General features: G+C 38.4%; 1 protein-coding gene across 1 annotated transcript in view; it reads right to left on the bottom strand.

Annotated features, from left to right (window-relative positions):
* The window catches only part of hhat (hedgehog acyltransferase), a 44,298-nt gene that overhangs the window by 5,193 nt on the left and 18,202 nt on the right, over window positions 1-20,903 (bottom strand). The window contains exons 3-9 of the mRNA XM_058398776.1: window positions 17,551-17,618; window positions 17,214-17,327; window positions 15,986-16,180; window positions 15,549-15,800; window positions 9,148-9,310; window positions 8,208-8,358; window positions 1,656-1,691 (exon numbers count right to left, since the gene is read on the bottom strand). Coding sequence (XP_058254759.1) covers window positions 1,656-1,691; window positions 8,208-8,358; window positions 9,148-9,310; window positions 15,549-15,800; window positions 15,986-16,180; window positions 17,214-17,327; window positions 17,551-17,618 — 979 coding nt within the window. The remainder of the gene's footprint in view (window positions 1-1,655; window positions 1,692-8,207; window positions 8,359-9,147; window positions 9,311-15,548; window positions 15,801-15,985; window positions 16,181-17,213; window positions 17,328-17,550; window positions 17,619-20,903) is intronic.

Genomic DNA, 20,903 nt, shown 5'->3' with positions numbered 1-20,903 from the left:
TGCACACTTTGCACTTTATGTGACTAAGACAAACCTATGTCCTAGCTCTGTTGTTTTTGTGTTTGAACTCTATGTTGTATATTTATGTAGCACCAGGGTCCTGGAGAAACGTTGTTTCATTTCACTATGTACTGCGTCATGATGTGGTTGAAACGACAATAAAGCTTCTTGAATCTTGAATCAATAGAGAGAGAGAGAGAGAGAGAGACAGACAGAGAGAGAGAGAGAGAGAGAGAGAGATGGTGAATTCACTGTGTTGCTGCTCTGATTGCTGCACTTATGGATTTTAATAGCTGTGTGATTAAAGTAGGTTTAGAGAGCGAGGTTTAAACTCACAAAAGCACAGATGCACTGCAGATTCATGTGTGTGTGTGTGTGTGTGTGTGTGTGGCTACTTTGAGAGCATTGGTGAGTCAGGAACACCTCTCACACACCTCCACACTGAACTCTTCATCACACAAATACAGTCCATTTAAAAGCACATTAACACCACTCCAAGTGCACTTTAACACACACGCACATTAATGAATGTGCTCTCTCTCTCTCTCTCTCTCTCTCTCACACACACAGACACACTCTGAATATGCAGATAAGCTTGCTGTTCTCCTCCACACAGATCTGATCAGAAGCAGTAAATAACAGAGATAAAGTAAAAGTATCAGCGCTCTTCAATCACTGAGATCTGAAGATGAAGAGTGATGAAGAGCTCTTACTGAGAGTGAGACAGGTGGGGATGATGGTATGTTCTTGAGGAGAGTGAGACAGTTTGGTGGCCACAGCAGTATTTTCTTTACAGGAGAGTTTATCAAATTGTTTATCCTCCATCAAAGTGATGGAGGAGTAAATGAAAAGCTGCTCATTACACGTTAATAACTGACCGACAGAGGGAGAGAGAGACGAGGGAGATTTTGTTTTATGCAGAAAAAACCCTGAAAAACATCCTCATTACATTCAGAGAGAGAGAGAGAGAGAGAAAGAGACAGACAGAGAGAAAGAGACAGACAGAGAGAGAGAGAGAGAGAGAGAGAGAGAGAGAGAGAGAGACAGACAGAGAGAGAGAGAGAGAGAGAGAGAGAGAGTCATAGTGTATAAACTACTTTTCAATATTCTTGCTCTTGCACTCATTTGCCTGTTTGAATAAATTATATTTAAATATAAAGGAGATCGACAGAGATGTGTGTGTGTGTGTGTGTGCCTCATTAGAGTTTTATTTCGTATGTGCATATTCACACACACTGGCATGACTCCAACACTCCACTCCATCCTCTTCCTCTCAATAAACACATGCAGATCTGAAGTACTGCCAGCGGGATGAACACTGACCCTGAGATGACCATGCTCTAATACATACACTACATACTGCCAGGGTTCGGGGGTGGGGGGCTGTTATATTAACATGGACGGGGGACATTAGAATGGAGAAGGGGGAAATGAGACCAGAACATTAGCATGAGGGGGCATTAGTATAGAGGCTGGACATTAGCATGAGGGGTATTAGTATAGAGGCATTAGCATGAGGAAAATTATGGGAATTTTTATTGTGTGAAATTGACCAGAGAAAGAAGCAGAGAGACAAACAGAGATATTACATCACATCACACACACACACACACACACACACACACACACACACAGATTCCCCAACACACATGTACCTGATGAGCCACCTGTACAGTCCCACATCAAAGTGCCTGAAAGTAGAGAAAAATAAAGGATCAGAACCTCCATATTCTTCATGATTCTTTACATTGCCTGATCCAGCTTCTCCTCAGAGGAGAATCGTGTGTGTGTGTGTGTGTATTTAAATGTTCTTGAATCATCTTTACTTTCAGTGCTGAAATGCTGTCCTTTTATATATATATATATATATTTAGGGCCCAAGCACCAAAGGAGCAAGGCCAGAGGCCTTGCACCGTAGGTGCAGAAGCCCTATTGTTTTCATTAGAATTTTATATATATATATATATATATATATATATATATATATATATATATATATATGTATATTTATATATATAATATATATACACACATACACTATATTGCCAAAAGTATTCGCTCACCCATCCAAATAATCAGAATCAGGTGTTCCAATCACTTCCATGGCCACAGGTGTATAAAATCAAGCACCTAGGCATGCAGACTGTTTTTACAAACATTTGTGAAAGAATGGGTCGCTCTCAGGAGCTCAGTGGATTCCAGCGTGGAACTGTGATAGGATGCCACCTGTGCAACAAATCCAGTCGTGAAATTTCCTCGCTCCTAAATATTCCACAGTCAACTGTCAGCTGTATTATAAGAACGTGGAAGTGTTTGGGAACGACAGCAACTCAGCCACGAAGTGGTAGGCCACGTAAACTGATGGAGCGGGGTCAGCGGATGCTGAGGCGCATAGTGCGAAGAGGTCGCCAACTTTCTGCAGGGTCAATCGCTACAGACCTCCAAACTTCATGTGGCCTTCAGATTAGCTGAAGAACAGTGCGCAGAGAGCTTCATGGAATGGGTTTCCATGGCCGAGCAGCTGCATCCAAGCCATACATCACCAAGTGCAATGCAAAGCGTCGGATGCAGTGGTGTAAAGCACGCCGCCACTGGACTCTAGAGCAGTGGAGACGCGTTCTCTGGAGTGACGAATCGCGCTTCTCCATCTGGCAATCTGATGGACGAGTCTGGGTTTGGCGGTTGCCAGGAGAACGGTACTTGTCTGACTGCATTGTGCCAAGTGTAAAGTTTGGTGGAGGGGGGATTATGGTGTGGGGTTGTTTTTCAGGAGCTGGGCTTGGCCCCTTAGTTCCAGTGAAAGGAACTCTGAATGCTTCAGCATACCAAGACATTTTGGACAATTCCATGCTCCCAACTTTGTGGGAACAGTTTGGAGCTGGCCCCTTCCTCTTCCAACATGACTGTGCACCAGTGCACAAAGCAAGGTCCATAAAGACATGGATGACAGAGTCTGGTGTGGATGAACTTGACTGGCCTGCACAGAGTCCTGACCTCAACCCGATAGAACACTTTGGGATGAATTAGAGCGGAGACTGAGAGCCAGACCTTCTCGTCCAACATCAGTGTGTGACCTCACAAATGCGCTTCTGGAAGAATGGTCAAAAATTCCCATAAACACACTCCTAAACCTTGTGGACAGCCTTCCCAGAAGAGTTGAAGCTGTTATAGCTGCAAAGGGTGGACCGACGTCATATTGAACCCTATGGATTAGGAATGGGATGTCACTTAAGTTCATATGCGAGTCAAGGCAGGTGAGAGAATACTTTTGGCAATATAGTGTATATATATATATATATATATATATATATATATATATATATATATATATATATATATATATATATATATATATATATATATATATATATATATTTTTTTTTATATATATATATATTTTTTTCTTAAATTTTCAGGGCATTTTGGACCCCTTAACATGCTCAAAAACTCTTGAAAATCAGCAGACAGGTTGGAATCTGTGGCCATTAGGACGTCACTGTGGGTCGGCCCTGGGCGTGGCACACATTGATACAATGATACAAAGATACACATTGACATTGATACAACCGCCACCAAACCCACCATATATATATATATATATGAAATTATATATATAATATGAGATTATATATATATATAACTATATATATATAGTTTAGAGGGAGAGTCATTGTCCCTTTGGACATCACTGGACATTGCTATGATCTGTTTCATTACACCCAAACTGTCCCTTTCGCCCTTATATAGTTTTGAAGGAAAGTCAGTTTTCGTTTTGCCATCAGTGGACTTTGACTGTGACTGTGACTGTGATTGTGATTGTGACTGTGATCACTTTCATTAGAGACCCAAATTGTCACTCTTGTCCTTTTGATATTTCCCCTTTTAATGCATGTACCCACTGTACCCACTGTGTCTGGTGCGCCTGGGCGGCGATGGCACCGTGTAGTGATGGCACCGTGTAGTGATGGCACCGTGTAGTGATGGCCCATAGTGCGAGGGCCCGTCATTGCTGCTTGCAGCTATATTTATTTATTTATTTTTAATTTATTTATTTATTTTTCTTCATCAAAAGACCGCAAACAGCGGTCATCTACATCAGATTCAGGCCTGAAATCTACTGAGGTATATTTAAAATTCAGTATCGACACAGAGCTTGTTCAGAGTGCTGAGGGCTTTTACAGAACAGCTTCTTTCTTCTGGCACTTTCAGTAATGAAGCAGGCAAGTGAGGCAGTGGTCAGTAATCACCACCACACTGACCTGCCAGGAGCAGGAATATTTATACTCTCAGTTCCTGTACTAGATACTTGTACATTATTATTATTATTAATAATAATTTTAATATTGTTCTTATTTTAAAACAGTGCTATTTATTAAATCTATTATATATTAATATTGTCATTACAATATACATAACTTTTCTATTTCAATTCGATTTATTTTTACAATAGCACCTTTTACAATGGACATTGTCTCAAAGCAGCTTTACAAAAGAAGAGAAACAGAGAGGAGAGGAAAAAATAACTAAATAACTAAAAATAAATTATTCAATTATATTATTAAACTATTTTATCCGTATTTTATTTTAAAACACACACTGAACTCCATCCAGCTGCTATTTAAGGGAAAAGAGTCATGAGGGAAAGGGTACGAGCGCGTGTTCCAAACCCCTGTAACACACCGAGCAGGACTGAAGAAGGAAACACAGCTATTAAGTCTTGAGTTAATCACCTGAGGAATGAAGTGAAAAACAGAGCTGCACTCAGGTGACACACCTCCGTAATTAATCTCCTGGGCTTACCAAAGCCACCATCACACCAGTGAGGATTCAGGACTGAGCCTGAGCTATTGCTCAGACACCAGTTTGGACCTTTCTCCTTTAATAACTGAATCAGTAATGAAATCAGTGAGAGCATAAATGTATCCTGTATATAAAACATCTAAAATCACTATGATGAAGAGTTTAGTGTTTTAGCTCCTTTCACACCTGCTCTGGTTTCCTACAGCTTTAATTAGCTATAGTGTGGTGTTTAATCCCCCAAAGCACAGACACACACACACACATACACACACACACCTCCAAAGTCAGTCAGCAGGAAAGGCACTCAGTTGACACAAAGTTGACATGTGGCTAACGAATAACAGTATATTAGCATTATCCTAGCATCATGTTCCTTTTACTTTCTATTGTTACTAATAACAGCCTATTTATTAACAACATTAACTTTAATGAACAAAGCAGCATTACACACTTTCTGTTGCTCTTTAACCACCACAATCACTACAACAACCACCACAACCCCACCAAGAACCACTACAACAACAACCACCACCACAACTACCACCACCATCACCACTACAACTACTACAACCATAACAACCACTGCTACAACCACTACAACCACCATTACAACAACCGCCATCACAACTACAACCACCACTACAACAACATCCACAGCAACCACCAAGACTACAACCAACACCACAACCAACACCACAACCACCACCACCACCACAACCGCAACAACCAACAATACAACCACCACTACAACCACCAAAATCACCACCATCACTACAACCATAACAACCATAATTACAACCACAACAAACAAAACCACCACTACAACCACCACCACAACAACCAACACCACTACAACCAAAACCACAACACAACCACCACTACAACCATCACCGCAACCACTGCTACAACCACAGCTACAACCACCGCTACATGATGATTAGTAAAAATTAAAATCTCTGTTAGATGAAAAGATGAAGATATTGCAGCATGAACTAATCATAACTAACCCATTCATTAGGTTACCTAATCATTACCTAAAACCACCCAGTTTATCACGGAGAGACTAGTTAATGGCCAGTTATGTTATACACATTTCTGTGGATTCGGGTATTGTTTATATTGATTTTACATAGACTGTGTTTGGTCTGTTTAATGATAAGGTGGAATCTAACAGCAGACAAAGCAGACAAAGACAAATGAAAAGACTAAATTTCATTTGTACTTCACTCTCTCACACACACAGAGGTGAAAAACAATGCTTACGGTTTCCTAATTTAAGTTATATATAAATTCTTTAGACATTCTTGTGTGCGATGTCCGTCTGAAGACCTGCTTACGGAAACACGTGACAGTTGACATAATTTCAGTAGTTCTAAAGCTGCACTAAACTCAGTGTTGAATATTTTAGTCCTTTCAGCAGCATGACTGTATAATACACGTGTGTGTGGTGTGTGTGTGGGGGGTGTATGTGTGTTCATGAGTAGTGCAGCAGCAGACTGATTACAACGTTACATCTGCATTCAGCAGGAAGAGAACGTCTCTATTTCATTTTCAGAGCCTCGTATTTAGCCTGTTCCTTTATGAGCGTCAATACAGCACTATGGCAGCCATGTTCAAGTGTTTTGCTGTGACTTTTTTATCAATTAGCACTGAGATGATTTATGGCTCCAGGTGGAGGAGGGATTAAGCGCGCTCTTTAACAATCCTTACTCCAAAGCATCCATATAAGTGATAATCACATCATGCCCTCTAAACACACTTCCTCTTTTAATTCCCTCTATCTCTATTAAAAAAATGATACCTAAATGTATTTACAGTATATAAAACCTTCAGAATTCATTTAAACTCCGTTCATTACATTTCTCTGATTAAATAGATGAGTTTTGTTTTTTTTGCTCAGCTCCAGTTTTCTAAATCCATGTAAAGTTCTGGAATGTTCTACAAATCTGAAAAGTCTATATTGTTGAACTTTTCCATGCAGAAAGTAAGGAATAGGGACAGATTTGTAAAACCTAATCTCGGAATATTCTGACTGTTTCTTCTCCATAGAATTGGTTGGGTCTTGAATTAGACTCTTTAATGCCTACAAATTCAGGAGCTTTTGAAAAGCTCTTCCAGTCACTCTGAAGCCTCTGCTAGCTCTCCATAGGGAAGGTCATTAGGAATGTGGCCATGTTCCATTCTCCTCAGACGTCCAGGTCTACTCACGTGACAAATATTAGTATGTGAGCTACTCATATTCTTAGAGTGCCACAGATCTTTTGGTGCCAATGCTTACAGACTCTGAGGCAGTGACCCATGTGTACCTGCAGGTGAGGAGGACACTGGGGAGTTCACTCCATCTGGTTATAATGAGGTCTAGCTCATGCCAGTGGTGAGAGCAGTGGTGTCTCCAAGACACTTGGTGGAGATCCTCTCACTTGGAGAAGGGGTTTCTCACGCGTAGAAGATGATTCCATGAGCACAGAGACCTTTAGCTCAGTCCACTCCACATCTCTGAGAAGTCCTTCTGTGCTGGAGATTTGAGATTCTTCCAGAGCCTTGTAGAACCAATCGTTCTCCTCTGGGTCGGTGAAGCAGGAAGAGAGTTCTTCATGATGAAGCACGCTTTGTTGTGATGGACCATGCTGCTTTGGTCCATCACAGAACTTCCCTGACCATCAAGAAGGTGGAGACATATTTAATCCTCAGATCAAATGAAGTGTTTAAGAATCTCTGGAATCATTTATTTATTAAAGAACTCTTAGAATGATGTCACTCACTCTGGAATCCCGTAGGATTTTCTTAATTAGAAATCATTTTAAATCCTTGGTTTCAAATGCAGTGGAATAATCAGAAGATCTGTCGTCTGTTCTAGAATGCTCTCTAATTAAAATGGCTGCCAGCTCTTCCTGAAACACTGATGTGTTTGTGTTGTGGAAAGCACTACACTTCAAGTCTTTACACTGAGAATGTCTTGAACCGCTTCCTGGGAATCCTTTAATTAAACTTCACAGCTCCCAGAAAACTCATAATGAACTGCAGAACATTCCAGAAGCCCATTAGTGTGGCTGATGGTTTGAGCTGAAATGCGAGGCAGACTGATGTAAACAGGAGACAGCATGCGTGTACCAGCTTGTGTTCTCCTGAGAGAACCAAGAAAACCGAGACGCTTCTGAAAAACTGAGAGGTGAAGAGGCGCAGCAACCGCAAAGCAGAGGCTTCACAACAGCAGCAAAGTGTGTGTGTGTGTTTGAAGTAGATGTGGTGTACTGAAGCAGCAGTGTACATATGGAGCAGCTCTGTCCCCTGCAGGTCATCACTGGTACTGCTACTGGTAATAATAATCAGTGTAAACTAAAGCGTTAGTTTCTCCCACTCTGCAGACAGACTGCAATATAAAGTGTGTGTGTGTGTGTGTGTCTCACCTCCACATCCCTTGGAAGCTATACATGGTGCTCACACAGCGAGGTAGAGGAGGAGTTTCAACACCATCCAACTTCATCAGCAAAGACGCAACACCATACAACACCAAATACTTCACATAGAAAAACTGTACTATAGCCAGGGCCAGACCTCCTACAACACTCAGAGAGAGAGAAAGAGAGAGTGGGGAGGGGGGGGGGGGAGAGGGGGGGCATCTCAGCTGATTAACTGGTGTAAATGGCCACTGTGGATAAATTATTTCACACACACACACACACACACCTGGATTTTTCCTGACCATGGAGTTTATGAGTGATTTGTAGAATAAAGTCAGGTTGTGTTTCTGCAGCTCCTCAGTGTAACTGAAGTGAATGATTAGACAGATCACTGGAGAGAGGAAGACTCCAGTGCTGGTGCATGTTAATAGAATGTGTTCTAATCATCAGCTCTCCAAACCACACTCCCATTACACCTCTATTACATACCGGTCAGCACAATTACATGTTAATAACAACTCCCGTATATATATGTTTGCACCTGACACAAAGACAAATGTTCTACTGTAAAATACTCCTTGCTGACCCCTGCTGTACCTGGCAATAAAACTTTTTCTGATTCTGATTCATCCTACAGATAAATAAAGAAACAGATGACTGGACTCATCTTGCAAGAACAGTTATATTATATTAACAGTTGTATTATATTATTAATACACCATTTTAGCCTGACTAGACACTGGGAATGGAGATTGGTTTTGGGAAATGTGTAATGCCTTCACTGGAATATATTCAAAAAGACACTTACACACACACACACACAGATAGATGCACACACACAAACACACACGCACGCACGCATGCATGCACACATACAGACACACATACAAACACACACACATGTTCACACACACACACACGCATGTATGCACATGTGAACACATACCCAGAGCCCAGGGGGGGAGCATGATGAGGTAGGTCTCGTTGTTCTGGATGCTGTGTATATACATGAAGTGGATCATAACCTCAGCTAAACACCACCACACACACACACGCAACGTCCAGCCCAACATCAGGGACAGGGACACTTTACACACTGCACTGTCCATCTACAGAGAAACGAGGGAGAGAGAGGAGGGATGAGAGATGAGCAGACAGACAAAGGAGTCTATATGTGTATGTGTGTGTGTTCAACAATTTTATCAAGACAGATTTCATGTTATAACTAGAATGAAGCTCCTGGTTACACAATTGCACTTTTAAACCATAATGTCCACAGATCTACAGAAGTAATGATTTATAATCCCACTCTCTGTTTATAATGATTTATAATCCCACTCTCTGTGTTTATAATGATTTATAATCCCACTCTCTGTGTTTATAATGATTTATAATCCCACTCTATGTTTATAATGATTTATAATCCCACTCTCTGTGTTTATAATGATTTATAATCCCACTCTCTGTGTTTATAATGATTTATAATCCCACTCTCAGTGTTTATAATGATTTATAATCCCACTCTCTGTGTTTATAATGATTTATAATCCCACTCTCAGTGTTTATAATGATTTATAATCCCCCTCTCTGTGTTTATAACGATTTACAATCCCACTCTCAGTGTTTATAACGATTTATAATCCCACTCTCAGTGTTTATAACGATTTATAATCCCACTCTCAGTGTTTATAACGATTTATAATCCCACTCTCAGTGTTTATAATGATTTATAATCCCCCTCTCTATGTTTATAACGATTTACAATCCCACTCTCAGTGTTTATAACGATTTATAATCCCACTCTCAGTGTTTATAACGATTTATAATCCCACTCTCAGTGTTTATAATGATTTATAATTCCACTCAGTCACTCAGTGTTTATAATGATTTATAATCCCCCTCTCTATGTTTATAACGATTTACAATCCCACTCTCAGTGTTTATAATGATTTATAATCCCACTCAGTCACTCAGTGTTTATAATGATTTATAATCCCCCTCTCTATGTTTATAACGATTTACAATCCCCCTCTCAGTGTTTATAATGATTTATAATCCCACTCTCAGTGTTTATAATGATTTATAATCCCACTCTCAGTGTTTATAATGATTTATAATCCCACTCTCAGTGTTTATAATGATTTATAATCCCACTCTGTGTTTATAATGATTTATAATCCCACTCTCAGTGTTTATAATGATTTATAATCCCCCTCTCTATGTTTATAACGATTTACAATCCCACTCTCAGTGTTTATAATGATTTATAATCCCACTCTGTGTTTATAATGATTTATAATCCCACTCAGTCACTCAGTGTTTATAATGATTTATAATCCCCCTCTCTATGTTTATAACGATTTACAATCCCACTCTCAGTGTTTATAATGATTTATAATCCCACTCTCAGTGTTTATAATGATTTATAATCCCACTCTCAGTGTTTATAATGATTTATAATCCCACTCTCAGTGTTTATAATGATTTATAATCCCACTCAGTCACTCAGTGTTTATAATGATTTATAATCCCACTCTCAGTGTTTATAATGATTTATAATCCCACTCTCAGTGTTTATAATGATTTATAATCCCACTCTCAGTGTTTATAATGATTTATAATCCCACTCTCAGTGTTTATAATGATTTATAATCCCACTCTCAGTGTTTATAATGATTTATAATCCCACTCTCAGTGTTTATAATGATTTATAATCCCACTCTCAGTGTTTATAATGATTTATAATCCCACTCTCAGTGTTTATAATGATTTATAATCCCACTCTCAGTGTTTATAATGATTTATAATCCCACTCTCAGTGTTTATAATGATTTATAATCCCACTCTGTGTTTATAATGATTTATAATCCCACTCTCAGTGTTTATAATGATTTATAATCCCACTCTCAGTGTTTATAATGATTTATAATCCCACTCAGTTACTCAGTGTTTATAATGATTTATAATCCCACTCAGTCACTCAGTGTTTATAATGATTTATAATCCCACTCTCTGTGTTTATAATGATTTATAATCCCACTCAGTTACTCAGTGTTTATAATGATTTATAATCCCACTCAGTTACTCAGTGTTTATAATGATTTATAATCCCACTCTCAGTGTTTATAATGATTTATAATCCCACTCTCAGTGTTTATAATGATTTATAATCCCACTCTCAGTGTTTATAATGATTTATAATCCCACTCTCAGTGTTTATAATGATTTATAATCCCACTCTCAGTGTTTATAATGATTTACAATCCCACTCTCAGTGTTTATAATGATTTATAATCCCACTCTCAGTGTTTATAATGATTTATAATCCCACTCTGTGTTTATAATGATTCATAATCCCACTCTGTGTTTATAACGATTTACAATCCCACTCTGTGTTTATAATGATTTATAATCCCACTCTCAGTGTTTATAATGATTTATAATCCCACTCAGTCACTCAGTGTTTATAATGATTTATAATCCCACTCTCTGTTTATAATGATTTATAATCCCACTCTCAGTGTTTATAATGATTTATAATCCCACTCTCAGTGTTTATAATGATTTATAATCCCACTCTCAGTGTTTATAATGATTCATAATCCCACTCTCAGTGTTTATAATGATTCATAATCCCACTCTCAGTGTTTATAATGATTTATAATCCCACTCTCAGTGTTTATAATGATTTATAATCCCACTCTCAGTGTTTATAATGATTTATAATCCCACTCAGTCACACAGTGTTTATAATGATTTATAATCCCACTCTCAGTGTTTATAACGATTTACAATCCCACTCTGTGTTTATAACTATTTATAATCCCACTCTGTGTTTATAACTATTTATAATCCCACTCTCAGTTTTTATAATGATTTATAATCCCACTCTCAGTGTTTATAATGATTTATAATCCCACTCAGTCACTCAGTGTTTATAATGATTTATAATCCCACTCAGTGTTTATAATGATTTATAATCTCACTCTCTGCGTTTATAACGATTTATAATCCCACTCTCAGTGTTTATAACGATTTATAATCCCACTCTCAGTGTTTATAATGATTTATAATCCCACTCTCAGTGTTTATAATGATTTATAATCCCACTCAGTTACTCAGTGTTTATAATGATTTATAATCCAACTCAGTCACTCAGTGTTTATAATGATTTATAATCCCACTCTCAGTGTTTATAACGATTTACAATCCCACTCTGTGTTTATAACTATTTATAATCCCACTCTGTGTTTATAACTATTTATAATCCCACTCTCAGTTTTTATAATGATTTATAATCCCACTCTCAGTTTTTATAATGATTTATAATCCCACTCTCAGTGTTTATAATGATTTATAATTCCACTCAGTCACTCAGTGTTTATAATGATTTATAATCCCACTCAGTGTTTATAATGATTTATAATCCCACTCTCTGCGTTTATAACGATTTATAATCCCACTCTCAGTGTTCATAATGATTTATAATCCCACTCTCAGTGTTTATAATGATTTATAATCCCACTCTCAGTGTTTATAATGATTTATAATCCCACTCTCAGTGTTTATAATGATTTATAATCCCACTCTCAGTGTTTATAATGATTTATAATCCCACTCAGTCACTCAGTGTTTATAATGATTTATAATCCCACTCAGTGTTTATAATGATTTATAATCTCACTCTCTGCGTTTATAACGATTTATAATCCCACTCTCAGTGTTTATAACGATTTATAATCCCACTCTCAGTGTTTATAATGATTTATAATCCCACTCTCAGTGTTTATAATGATTTATAATCCCACTCAGTTACTCAGTGTTTATAATGATTTATAATCCAACTCAGTCACTCAGTGTTTATAATGATTTATAATCCCACTCTCAGTGTTTATAATGATTTATAATCCCACTCTCAGTGTTTATAATGATTTATAATCCCACTCTCAGTGTTTATAATGATTTATAATCCCACTCTCAGTGTTTATAATGATTTATAATCCCACTCTCAGTGTTTATAATGATTTATAATTCCACTCAGTCACTCAGTGTTTATAATGATTTATAATCCCACTCTCAGTGTTTATAATGATTTATAATCCCACTCTCAGTGTTTATAATGATTTATAATCCCACTCTCAGTGTTCATAATGATTTATAATCCCACTCTCAGTGTTTATAATGATTTATAATCCCACTCTCAGTGTTTATAATGATTTATAATCCCACTCTCAGTGTTTATAATGATTTATAATCCCACTCTCAGTGTTTATAATGATTTATAATCCCACTCTCAGTGTTTATAATGATTTATAATCCCACTCTCAGTGTTTATAATGATTTATAATCCCACTCTCAGTGTTTATAATGATTTATAATCCCACTCTCAGTGTTTATAATGATTTATAATCCCACTCTCAGTGTTTATAATGATTTATAATCCCACTCTCAGTGTTTATAATGATTTATAATCCCACTCAGTCACTCAGTGTTTATAATGATTTATAATCCCACTCTCTGTGTTTATAATGATTTATAATCCCACTCAGTTACTCAGTGTTTATAATGATTTATAATCCCACTCAGTGTTTATAATGATTTATAATCCCACTCTCAGTGTTTATAATGATTTATAATCCCACTCAGTTACTCAGTGTTTATAATGATTTATAATCCCACTCAGTCACTCAGTGTTTATAATGATTTATAATCCCACTCTCTGTGTTTATAATGATTTATAATCCCACTCAGTTACTCAGTGTTTATAATGATTTATAATCCCACTCAGTGTTTATAATGATTTATAATCCCACTCTCAGTGTTTATAATGATTTATAATCCCACTCAGTTACTCAGTGTTTATAATGATTTATAATCCAACTCAGTCACTCAGTGTTTATAATGATTTATAATCCCACTCTCTGTGTTTATAATGATTTATAATCCCACTCAGTTACTCAGTGTTTATAATGATTTATAATCCCACTCAGTCACTCAGTGTTTATAATGATTTATAATCCCACTCTGTGTTTATAATGATTTATAATCCCACTCAGTTACTCAGTGTTTATAATGATTTATAATCCAACTCAGTCACTCAGTGTTTATAATGATTTATAATCCCACTCTCTGTGTTTATAATGATTTATAATCCCACTCAGTTACTCAGTGTTTATAATGATTTATAATCCCACTCAGTTACTCAGTGTTTATAATGATTTATAATCCCACTCTCAGTGTTTATAATGATTTATAATCCCACTCTCAGTGTTTATAATGATTTATAATCCCACTCTGTGTTTATAATGATTCATAATCCCACTCTGTGTTTATAACGATTTACAATCCCACTCTGTGTTTATAATGATTTATAATCCCACTCTCAGTGTTCATAATGATTTATAATCCCACTCTCAGTTTTTATAATGATTTATAATCCCACTCTCAGTGTTCATAATGATTCATAATCCCACTCTGTGTTTATAATGATTTATAATCCCACTCAGTCACTCAGTGTTTATAATGATTTATAATCCCACTCTGTGTTTATAATGATTTATAATCCCACTCTCAGTGTTTATAATGATTCATAATCCCACTCTCAGTGTTTATAATGATTCATAATCCCACTCTCAGTGTTTATAATGATTTATAATCCCACTCTCAGTGTTTATAACGATTTACAATCCCACTCTGTGTTTATAACTATTTATAATCCCACTCTGTGTTTATAACTATTTATAATCCCACTCTCAGTTTTTATAATGATTTATAATCCCACTCTCAGTGTTTATAATGATTTATAATCCCACTCAGTCACTCAGTGTTTATAATGATTTATAATCCCACTCAGTGTTTATAATGATTTATAATCCCACTCTCTGCGTTTATAACGATTTATAATCCCACTCTCAGTGTTTATAATGATTTATAATCCCACTCTGTGTTTATAACGATTCATAATCCCACTCTGTGTTTATAACGATTCATAATCCCACTCTGTGTTTATAACGATTCATAATCCCACTCAGTGTTTATAATGATTTATAATCCCACTCTCTCTGTTTATGATTTATAATCCCACTCTCAGTGTTTAATGATTTATAATCCCACTCAGTGTTTATAATGATTTATAATCCTCCTCTATGTGTTTATAATGACTTATAATCCCACTCTCAGTTTTTATAATGATTTATAATCCCACTCTCAGTGTTTATAATGATTTATAATCCCACTCTCAGTGTTTATAATGATTTATAATCCCACTCTCAGTGTTTATAATGATTAATAATCCCACTCAGTGTTTATAATAATGTATAATCCCACTCTCTGGGATGTTTCTCTCACCTCCTGTCTGAAATGGTTGTAGTTAATGATGGGTCCGTTGTAGAAGAGTGGATGATAGAAGCAGTAGGAGACCAGGTGGTAGAGTTGTGTTAGAAATGTTGTGAAGTTGAGAAAAGAGAAGCCATGATCTGTTCCTCTGACCTGCAGAGGGCTCCAGCACAGCTCCAGGCTGAAGCTGACACAGCGTAACACACACATTGCAATGCTGAACATCAGGAGATAATAGTTCTCATCTGAGTCGTACCAGCCTCGCTGTGGACAGAGCACAGGACAGGTCAGTTTATAAAGGATTTTATTTATAAAGCCATGTTCTACTGCCTCATACACTACACTTCCACTCAGTCCTAGCTGCACTGCTGACATTATTATAATTCAGTGTTTATGTCAGAGGTTCAAATGATGTGATAAATAAGCACAAATGTATGTCCTGAACACACCTGTATGTCCTGCACGCTGCTGATGTGTAGTGTAAAAAGCAGTAACAGAGAGCAGCCCCAGGAAAGGGCGGGGTTCTGCAGCTGAGCAACAGCCAATGAAATGCCCAGGTGAAGCATTAGAACGGCTACGCCCCTCGAACCAAGGAGGCACCAGGCACAGAGAACACCATACACTGTGAGGACAGCCTTTCTCAACTGTAATGCACACACACACAAACATCAAGTCAAGTAGCTTTTGCTGTCATTTGGACCGTATAAAGCTGCAGAGCGACAAACAGTGTGAGATAAAAGACACACAGTACAATACACTACAGGACAGATACATAACACTGACCAGTGTCCAGTCTGTGAGGATCAATGCACAAAGACAAGGATTCAACAAAAGGCAAACACACACACAAAATACACACATACACAGACACACACACACATACATATATACACACACACACACACACACACACATACACTACCAGTGAAAAGTTTGGACACACCTTCTAATCCCATGTTCTTTCCTGATGTTTATTTCTCTCTACATTGTAAAACAATGCTGAAGGCGGCCGAAATCCACAATAATGTCCTTTGAACAGTTGATACTGAGATATGTCTGCTACTGATGCTCTGTAAAGCCTTCATAACGCCTCTAATCTGAGGTGCTGTTAATTGGTGATTTCTGAGGCTGGTGACTCTAAATGAACTTCTCCTCTGCAGCAGAGGTCAGTTTTGGTCTTGCTTTACTGGGAGGGTCTTCATGTGAGCCAGTTTCATCATGGGGCTTGATGGGTTTTGCAAATGCACTTGACAATACTGTTCTTGCAAGAACTATTCCAGAACACCTGACCTTCGTGTCTTAAAATAACAACTGACTGTTTTTTGTTGTCATTACATATGGATTACTGAAGTCCATGTGTGTTATTTCATAGTTTTGAAATCTCTAAATGTTTATCAGGCTGCTTTATGGCAATGTCCACTGATGTTTTATCTGAACAGGTATAGAGTTAATCTATTCAGCAGTGTGAGACTTAATGATGACCGACAAGATGAGGACAACAATAATAATAATAATAATAATAAACCCTGAGAGAGGAAATAGACTCAGACTGGACAGTGTGGTTATAAATCAGTGGTCACAGCACACACTTGGTCTCTAGTAGTCATTAAAACAGTGTGTAATATTATTGTGTGTGAATATGTGTGTTGGACTTCACAGAGATGCTGTAATGTTCACCTGAGGCATACACACACTGGACAGCTGGGACACTACACCATGACCAATCAGTGACCAGAGGAGAGAACGCCACGCCCACTCACTCCAGAAACTCCACTCAAAGTCAGCAGCATCCTGTGGAGAAACAAACACACATACACACATACACACACATATACACATATATACACATACACATATATACACACACACAAACATACACACATATACACACATATACACACACACAGACAGACAGACACACACAGTTTGGGTAAATTTGCTGTAAAGCGCCCTGTGTGTGTAATAAAGGTGTGAACTCTTCAGGTGTGAACTCTTCAGTGACCCTCGGCTGTACCTTTTTACTGCTCTGGATGAAGACACTTCTCTCCAGCTGACCGTCTCTGTCCAAACTCTCCTCATGCTCTACATATTACACAAACAGGAAGTGACATCACACTGGTGTACTTTGATCCCGATGTGCCCCCATGCTTTTGTTACACAGGAGGCTGATGAGATTCACACAAACCTTACACACAATAAACACACACACACATCGAGCACACAAACAGGAAGTGATATCATTTAGATATTAGAGGACAGAATGAATGAAGTGGTCCAGTGTCAGTGTCCAGGAGATGGGCTTCTGTCCAGAGCTCTAATAATTACACCAGATAATTCAGTGATGAATAATTATACAGAATAAAAAAAACACACACACACACACACGAGGGCCTTTACTTTAATTTTCCTTCATTTTATTCCATAATAAACTCATCGGTGAGTCACGCTGCGCTAGCTGTTCTCATAACCACACTGACTGTATAAAGTTCCTCTAAGGGATTTAGCTTGATGCTATCCTTTACCCTGACCTACTGACCTGACATGAGGAGATGAGGACTATTGACCTTAGTGGGTACGGTGAGCTCTTATCTTCGGTCCAGCCAAAGCGGCCCAGACGTCCTCTGCTGAGACGTGATAACTAATCAAACCATAATCCCTGATCCCGCCCACTCAGGCGTTATCCCTCCCTTAACTCTACCGCATGATGTCCATCTGAAATGACCATATAAATGATCACCAGTTTTGTGATGAATTAAGATTGCAGTAAATGTACATTTTATTTATTTTTGTGTGATGTAGCACATGCAGTGTCTGAGAGAGAGGGGGAAGACAGAGAGAGAGAGAGAGAGAGAGAGAGAGAGAGAGAGACACACACAAAAAGAGACACAGAGAGAGTGTGTACACATACAATATGTATATATAACATTACACTCTAGAAAATAAAATAAATAGAAAAACAAAATTTTCCAGAGTGTAATGTATCAACAGTTAAAGATTATAAGTACAGTAATACCTCACACATCCGTGAGGTTATGTTCCAGGACCCATCGCTAATGACGAGGTTTCACTGATGTTCCGTGGAGTCACTAAAAATGCTAATACTGTACTGTAAATGCTTATTTTTAGAGTTTAAAGCCTAAATATGACTACAACCGTGCTCCCAAAACACTTTTTAATTTCATTTAAAAGTTAGCTTAATACATTACCCTTAAAAAAAAATAAATGTTTGACATAAAAATAGAGTACAGTATCGCCTGTATAAAAACCAAGGAAAAAATCACTGAGATCACTTATTCACAGAATATACGCACGTGTTGAACCGAGCACAAGGGGCGGGGAGATGAACTGCAACATCACACATACAAAGCATCGTAGCTACCAGCCAATCACCAGCTAGGTAAAACTGTTAATGCTCTGTGATTGGCTACTTCCAACCCTTTGGAGAATTCACCATGGAAGTGCTTTGAAAAGGCCTCCAGGATAAAGTTGTAGAAAGACTCATGTTAGGAGAAAGCTACAAAAAGAATTGAAGGCTTCAGCTATCCCTCTGAGAACTATTCAGAGCATCATTAAGAAGTGGAAAGCCTAGGGTTTCACCAACACATTGCCTAGACCAGGTCTTCTGTCCAGACTGGATGGCCGAGCCAAGAGGACATTGATCAGAGAAGCTACCAAGAGACCAAAGGAAACTTGCACTGGGAATGGTCAGTGTGTTCATGTGACTATCTCACAAGCTTTACACAAAGCTGGTCTGTACGGCTGGAGGGCAAGAAAGAAGCTTCTCCTGAAAAATGGCCACACTCGTCTCATTTACGCTACACAAAAACATACCTGGAAAGCTCTGATGCCATCTGGCTGAAGGTGCTATGGTCTGAGGAACCTAAAATGGACCTTTTTAGACTAAACTACAAGAACTATGTTTGGCGATAAAAAAAACACAGCACACAGGGGCTGGCAGATTGGTCAGGATTAAAGAAAAAAATTAACCCAACCTCAACCCTGCCAGCTGTCCAACTAAAGATCAATATCAAACCTCGCTTTATCCCTTTAATATCCTAGAAAAGGCTGTACACAGCAGTTATGTTCAGACCTACACAGGAATAACATTCATGAAGTGTATCAGTCAGGATTTGGCCAGGGCGACAGACACAGTGGGTAATATTAGGACCTAGGGTTAGGGTCACAAGATCAGTTCATGCCCTGAGTAATCAGAAACTCTTGCCAGATGGCAGCCACTGAAACAGTTTTGGGTGATGAGTGTCTTTAATAATGTGCTCACCCCTGGACCTGCACCGCCTGATGTAAACATCCTGTAGATCAGGCGGTGCAGTCCTAGTGATGCGCCCAGCACACCTGATCACTCTCCTCAAGTCCTTTTTATCCTGGGAACTGCTATTCTCATACCAGACGGTAATATTCCCAGATTCAACAGACTGGATGATGGATGTGTATAAGGTTTTGCGCAGACCTGAAGAGATCCTGAACTTCCTCAGCTGTCTGAGGTACTACAAGTGCTGCCTAGCCTTCTTCACCAGTGAAGAGATGCGGGGTGTCCAGAACAAGTCCTCAGAGATATGGTCTCCCAGATACTTGTAGCTGGTCACTCTCTCCACCAGAGTCCCGTTGATCTTAAGCGGCGTGTACTGAGAATCATGCTTTCCTCTCCTGAAGTCCACCACCATCTCCTTGGTCTTTGAGACATTTAGGTCCAGGTTGTTATGCTTACACCAAGAAGATAGTGCTGATATCTCCTCCAGATAAGCTGTCTCGTCGTTGTTCTGGATCAGTCCAATCATCACTGTGTCATCTGCAAATTTCACAATGGAGTTGGAGCTGTGTCGAGTATAGCAGTCATAGGTGTAGAGAGAGAAGAGCAGGGGACTTGGAACACAATCTTGAGGTGATCCAATGTTCAATGTGATACTGTCTGAGAACCAATGTCCTATCTTTACCACCTGTGGTCTGTTTGTCAGGAAGCTCAGGATCCAGGAGCATAGTGATTGACCAAGTCCCAGTTCACTGAGCTTTATTATGAGACGGTAAGGGATTACAGTGTTAAATGCTGAGCTGTAGTCAATGAAAAGAAGCCTTACATAATTCCCTTTCCCAATGTCCAGATGTGAAAGCGTTGTATGAAGGACATGTGAAATCATCCGTGCTTCTGTTTTGGCGGTACGCATATTGTAGTGGATCAAGGGAATTTGGTAACAAAGCACAGATAAGATCCTTTACAAGTTTCACCTGATGTTTCCTCGTCCTCTGTAGCCTGTGATCGTCTTTAGCCCCACCCACACACCTCTAATGTCGTGATGGTCTAGTCACGTCTCCATTTTTTTCCTGTAGTGCCATTTTGCCTCTTTCACTTCC

Source organism: Hemibagrus wyckioides, linkage group LG09 (genome assembly GCF_019097595.1).
Source record: "Hemibagrus wyckioides isolate EC202008001 linkage group LG09, SWU_Hwy_1.0, whole genome shotgun sequence".
Taxonomy (NCBI): domain Eukaryota; kingdom Metazoa; phylum Chordata; class Actinopteri; order Siluriformes; family Bagridae; genus Hemibagrus; species Hemibagrus wyckioides.
This window is presented reverse-complemented; position numbering and strand designations above follow the sequence as displayed.